At 44.7% G+C, this 6,000-nt stretch overlaps 1 protein-coding gene across 1 annotated transcript; it reads left to right on the forward strand.

Annotated features, from left to right (window-relative positions):
* Positions 1 to 1,678: 1,678 nt before the first annotated feature.
* Positions 1,679 to 4,820, forward strand: LOC121311244 (zona pellucida sperm-binding protein 1-like). Its single transcript, XM_041243884.1, has 11 exons — positions 1,679 to 1,754; positions 1,845 to 1,944; positions 2,131 to 2,253; positions 2,458 to 2,630; positions 2,823 to 2,920; positions 3,112 to 3,239; positions 3,375 to 3,555; positions 3,802 to 3,946; positions 4,069 to 4,144; positions 4,345 to 4,509; positions 4,666 to 4,820. The coding sequence occupies exons 5-11, from the start codon at positions 2,886 to 2,888 to the stop codon at positions 4,776 to 4,778; spliced, it is 843 nt and encodes a 280-aa protein (XP_041099818.1). The 5' UTR covers positions 1,679 to 1,754; positions 1,845 to 1,944; positions 2,131 to 2,253; positions 2,458 to 2,630; positions 2,823 to 2,885; the 3' UTR covers positions 4,779 to 4,820.
* The last annotated feature ends 1,180 nt before the right edge of the window (positions 4,821 to 6,000 follow it).

Here is a 6,000-nt window from a genome sequence, read left to right on the forward strand (position 1 = left end):
GGGAGACTTGCAGTTGTAAACAAAATACACATCAAGAATTACAGTACAATAGAGCAAGATGCAATGACTTCAGTCCTAATAAGAGCAAATAAAAAACCCAGTTAGGATTTGATATCGGGGCAGTTCGTGAGCAGATGTGTTTAGTTACATCTGGGGTTAGATGAGAGTCCAAGTGAAATACAAGATGCTACCACAAATGATTCTGTGTTCTGTTTTATACTACAAGTATATGTAAATGGAAATAACGTGTACGTCTCAATCAATTTGGGGATTATTTGACAGCGTACAGATGGCAGGTAAGACTAAGCTTTGACATGCAATTATTCCAAACCCTGCTTTTATGGCCTCTTGGCCCGAGGTTTTATCTCTTTTTAAAAACAAAAAGGATGTGTTTTGGAGAATGGAGCACAGGCAGATTGGTAACTTGCCATTTCTTGACAACTCCTTTTCTGGGAAATGGGAGTAAATGAAATCCATAGAAATTTCAAGTAATTGGATGTGGTAGTAATATTAATGCAGCTCTGTGGCAGTATTGTTTGCAACTAGCAAGGCGCTGCTCCATCCTGAAACTTCATCAGAACACTGCAGGCTTGGAATGTAAACAGACTAGTTTTGAAACTAGTCCAGGTAAGTTCTCCCACTTCAGTGGGGACAACAGTGGAAGGCATTGTTACAAAAACACTGGGCTTCATAGTTCTGAAGTGTGCCTAGTAGATTTTCTAGTCGTTGCTTCAAAGCATGCCATTTGTGACACCTGCTGACATGATCACTGTGTGAGTGAACTACCTGCAATTTGCTTGTTTCCTGGTTATACTTTTTGATCAAGCCAACTTCCTCCTTGTTCTAGAATGAGCACTACATCCTGACCCTCCGCTACACAACTTCTGGACAACAAGCTTATGTTCAGATGCAATGCCCAACCGGTGCTGTAGTGCCCACAAAACCCCCTCCCTCTACAACCACTCCACGAAAACCAACAATACCCACTGCCTGCAGAGCCTCAGTCATGACAATAGAGCTGCCTGAAGGACCAATTGAACAAGTAGCTGTGATGGGTAAGGTTGTGCCTTGTCCCAGATAACTTCCCACCCAAATTGCTTGGCAATGAGGATAACCCAATCTCGTGGCAATGTTGCCTCTTGCAGATAAATCCAACACTCTGGTAACTGTCCAAGATGATAGCAGAAAGTGTGGCTACAGCTTGGTGCATGGGAGAGGAAAGAATGTCTTCACAGCCCCTTACACAGCCTGTGATGTCAAGATGCTGGTAAATATTTTTAGCTTTCTGTACTGTTGCTTTTAAACTTCCTATGCATGTAAATACCCTCGCTTGTGCTCTCTCTCCTCCCTTGATTCTCTTCCAGAATGGGAATTATGTCCTGACCCTAGTATATGTAACCCTTAGTGGGAGAAGGGTACAGGTGCAGATGAAATGTCCAACCAGTGCAGCTTTACCAACAGGCTCCCCCCTCCCTCCCTTTGGGGTTTCTGTCCTCTGCAGTGATACTTGCATGACAGTGGAGCTTCCTGGGGGACTGCTACAAGATATCCATTTAATGGGTGAGTTGGCTTGGTACACAGTAATGTGGGTGCTGTGAAACAGAAAGCATGCTCTAAATGTGGCATCTGTTGTAGATGAATCCAACAACTTGGTAGCTGTTATCGGTGCTCCCAAGACTTGTGGCTACAGTTTGAAGGGAAATGGCAAAAACATCTTGACTGCTCCTTACAAGGCCTGTCATGTCAAGATCCTGGTAAGCTGAGGGCAATTGCAGCTGTGATTCCCCATTTTTATTGGTGATCAAAATCCTGTCAAGAATGACCAACTCTCTTTTCACTTCTAGAACAACTTCTATATCCTGAGAGTCCTCTACACAACTTTTACTGGGGAGCGAGGAGATATACAGGCCAAATGTCCTGTTCCTGGTCTAGTACCACATGTGGGTGAGTGTTTGTTCACTGGACACAAAATACCAGAGTGCTCAAGTCTGGTGTTGCTTGTCTGCCAATGCTGTTGCTGCATCATGTTGCTTTGTATTGAATACAATGTGCCCCTACACAAGATATTAACACCTAAACTACAGGGTCTTCCCTGTACAACCTATAACATTGAAGTTTACTCTCTTGCAGGGTGCAAGATACCAAGAAGTCAGCAGTTGGCTTGTGGTCCACCTAATGTTGATCCACAACGGTGTGTGGCCAATGGATGTTGTGTGGATGCAAGAACTTCCCATTGTTACTATCCTTTGGATGGTATGGCTTGGTTTTACACTTTTGATATAGCACTGCTCATCTAATGAGCTGTCCAGAGTAACTTTGAACAGCTTGTATAGGAAAACTTTGAGGGTGGAGGAGATAATTGACCTGATTTCCACCCTTACTGTACAGGGGACTGGTCCTTCAGGTAAATGGTTTCATTATTTTGTATTAATGGTTTCTCTGCTTCCTGCTTTTCAGCGTGCACTGCAGATGGGCATTTTGTATTCTCCGTATACCGCACCTCAACCAAGCCAGAAATTGATCCGAGCAGTCTAGTAATTGCAGGAAACCATTCATGTGTCCCTGTAATCTGCACTCCAGACTTTGCGGTCTTCAAATTTCCTGTGACTGGCTGTGGGACACGTGTCTTTGTAAGTTCACTCCTCCTGGGGTTTGGGTTAGTACTAGGACTTCTAGGCTGCAATGCTTTTTACAGCCATATGTTTAAGGGGGGTGTTGGGGTGCTAATCTACTGGCATGCCACTGGTTTTGGGCTGGCCAGGTTGATTACAATCCTCAACTGCTTCAGTGTTCTCACTTTGTAATCATTTTTTTTTCTGTAGACTGTGGCGGAGACTACAATCTATCTTGCTGAAGTTCGTGGTTTGGTTCGGGGGATCCAGCAGATGTATGGACAAATTACCAGAGATGGCCCTTATCGGTAATTTCTTCTACATGCGCTTGGAACAGGCAGCTGCTTAACCCTCTTTCAGCATACTTTGCTGGTTGTAGTGGGTGGGGACCCCATGATCGGAGTTAAAGCCTTTATGGTTTTGTCATTGACTGGAATATCTGTGCCAACTGGTAACTAAATGGATTCTTTGTCTTCACTGTCTCCTCTCTGCACTACAGTTTCCATGTGGAATGTCGCTATTCTAAAGGAAACTTGGCCAGCATGGGTTACTTGGTGGTGAACCCATCGCCTCCATCAGCAGCCTTGGCTTTTGGCTGGCTTGGGGTTAGGTTAAGGATTGCCACAGGTAATTGAACATGATGCGTAACTTCTCCCATTTGGTCTGGTTTGGCATCATGTCTGGTAATGACTGCTAGATTTGACTGGCTCAATTTCCTCTTTCAATGGCTGGTGTGTTACCAATGATGCACCTCTCTTGCAGATGCCAGCTACACCAGCTTCTACCCACAGTCCCATCTGCCCCTGAGCGTCTTGCTTGGAAGCAAGGTGTATCTGGAAGTGCAGCTTGTGAACCCTCCTAACCCCAGTGTAGTTCTGCTGGTCCACTACTGCATCGCCTATCCCCGGTCCTCTCAAGCTGCCTGGGTGATCATCTATGAAGGGTGAGTATCCTGATTTGTCTCCCTTTGTCTGGACAAAAGCAACATGCCAGGGATTTGTCCAGCAGCAACTGCCAGATGTGACCATTAACCAGTTCAGCAACTGGTTAGGTGACTGGCTGCAAACATCTAAATTAAATCTTTGCAAGCTAGACTGTTGCAGCTGCTAGCATTACAATATGGCTACCATGCACTTCAAGCCTCCTAGTTGGCAGCTGTAGGACTCCCTTCTGAATTTCTCCCCCACAGTTGTCCAAACATCCTGGATTACAGCAGTGCTGCTGGCCTCCATGTCAAATACAATAACATGCCTGTATCCAAGCACACTCGACGCTTTGAAATAGAAATCTTCCAGTTCCTGGACTACAAGACCAAGCAGCGTTTGGATGAGGAAGTGAGTTTAATAGTGGTCCAATTGTATAGACTCAAGCTTGCTTCCAAATGCCTAGTCATAAATGGTATATTAGACCAAAGCAGATCTACAGCTGCTCCTAACTCCATTTACTTTCTTTTTAGATCTATTTCATGTGTTCAACCGAAGTGTGTTCCCCGGAACGTCGTGTTTGCAATGAAGGATGCTTTGATGGAAGAGGTATGGTCCTGAAAAGCACTATTTGGACTTGGTTTCTGAGAAGGAGTCCTTCTGAAGTTTGGCTGTTTTAGGTTAAGCCTTACATTTTTACTGTAGCATGAAGTCTTCAATCTTGTGCTTTTTAGACCCCCCCCCTGAAGTATTTAAGTCCTGCTCCCTTGGTTAAATTTTGGGCACTTGATATCTTTCTCCTTCCACAGAGATGCCTGTTCCCACATCAAGATCTGCTGGAGGGCGCTGTGCAGGAAAGCCCTGTCCTGGGAAATCAAACGTAGACAAGCGAGCTGCTCCTGGTCATGCTGGCTTCATTGCTGTCAGCGAAGGAACCTTCACTTTGGATGAGATTGTGCCCCATGAACAAACGGGCAAGTGATTTGAGATCTTCTGCATTGAAGCAGTACTAGCCTTTTTCATGTGGTGTTGCTCAGTTCTGGCCCTGGGCCAAAGCCAGAACTGAAGCTTCATTGTATTCCTCCCTTGCTCACAGTTGCTTTGCCACTAACTTTTGCTTCCTCTTGCAGAGAAGCACTGGACGCACTTCCATGGTCTCCTGTGGCTGCTTGGTTTGCTGGTCCTGGTATCTGTTATAATGCTCTTCCTCAAATGGATTGGCTTGCAAATTGTCAGGTCCTAGAGAAGCAGTCTCTAACTTGAATAAACCTTTATCTTGTGTTAATTCTGTAGTGGTTTGTGGGTTTTCTTAATTTCAATTCCTCCACCAAATAGAGGGGGGTCACATCTAAGTAGGATTAGAGATGCCGATTTATCCAACATGTTGGATTTGCTGTTTGCAGTAAACTGAGGTTTAATACCCTGAAGTGACAGCTGCATTGTTTTTTGAGCACTCGAGACCTCTTCTGCTGGTGCCAGTAAAGGCGCTGGTACATTGCCATTTGCTGTGCAATTCAGTAGTGCCCTAAGGGTTCACTTGTGTTTATCCAAATACTACATTACCTAGGCTGCAATTGATGTATATTGCATCTAACATGGCGTAGCAGCCGTGACCAAGGGCCAATAAACTGCTGTGCAGTATATGTAGAGATTTTGCTTTAATAGGGCCATCGTGGTGCTGGACAATGGCAACTGTAGCTGCTGCTACTTCTGGGCTGTCCCTGCTGTGGGACAGGGCTTTGGATTGAGGGCAGACAGAAGTCCTCTGACACTCTCTTGCAGGATTCTATTTATACACAAGTATAACACCTTTGCATGCCACTGTTTGTTTGGAAGTGGGTGGGGGGGGGGAGGGATTGATATACAATGTGATCTTGCGTGGGCATATTCAGGTGGAATACATGTGGCACTGGTGTTTTGTCATCTGTCTTGGCTGTTTCTGAGATTCATATGAAACAATGACATGACTGTTTCTGGCCACTTCATATACCAGTCTTTTCCACAAGTACTAAAATTACTCCAGTGAGAAGCCTATAAACAAGATGGTAGCATACACTAATGTGGTACACTCCAGTATGTGACACCAAATGGCTTGGAGAGGGACAAAGCTTACCTTAACAAGGAGCGCAATTTGATTTGTGCTTTTTAAATGGGGTGCTAAATTCTTGAATTGGGTCAAGACAAACCTGTTGGTCAGTACATGATTGTTTGGTTTCTAAGACCCCCTACCCAAAAGGAACAGACTTGACTGGAATGTCATCTGGTAAAAGCATTAGTGCAAAGTGCAGGGTCAGTTTAATAGTATGTGAGCACAGGGTTGCACAAATTGGTTCATGTGCTGGGATTCGAGTGAATAATTGAATCCCGCACAACCATATGTGTGTATTTGGGTTTGCTGACAAAGGGGTTAAACAGTAGTTTGGAAGGGTCCAAAAAACAGGAGTCCCAGCAAATAAGGGAGAGTT

The sequence above is a fragment of the Polyodon spathula genome, unplaced genomic scaffold (assembly GCF_017654505.1).
Source record: "Polyodon spathula isolate WHYD16114869_AA unplaced genomic scaffold, ASM1765450v1 scaffolds_3026, whole genome shotgun sequence".
Classification (NCBI taxonomy): Eukaryota; Metazoa; Chordata; class Actinopteri; order Acipenseriformes; family Polyodontidae; genus Polyodon; species Polyodon spathula.

What these genes read in the sequence shown, in the direction of transcription:
- LOC121311244 (XM_041243884.1), top strand. Translation starts at nt 2,886, where the DNA reads ATGTATGGACAAATTACCAGAGATGGCCCTTATCG. An exon ending in TAGGTTAAGGATTGCCACAG is followed by an intron (nt 3,240 to 3,374) that starts GTAATTGAACAT and finishes CCTCTCTTGCAG; the next exon opens with ATGCCAGCTACACCAGCTTC. An exon ending in TGTGCCCCATGAACAAACGG is followed by an intron (nt 4,510 to 4,665) that starts GCAAGTGATTTG and finishes TTCCTCTTGCAG; the next exon opens with AGAAGCACTGGACGCACTTC.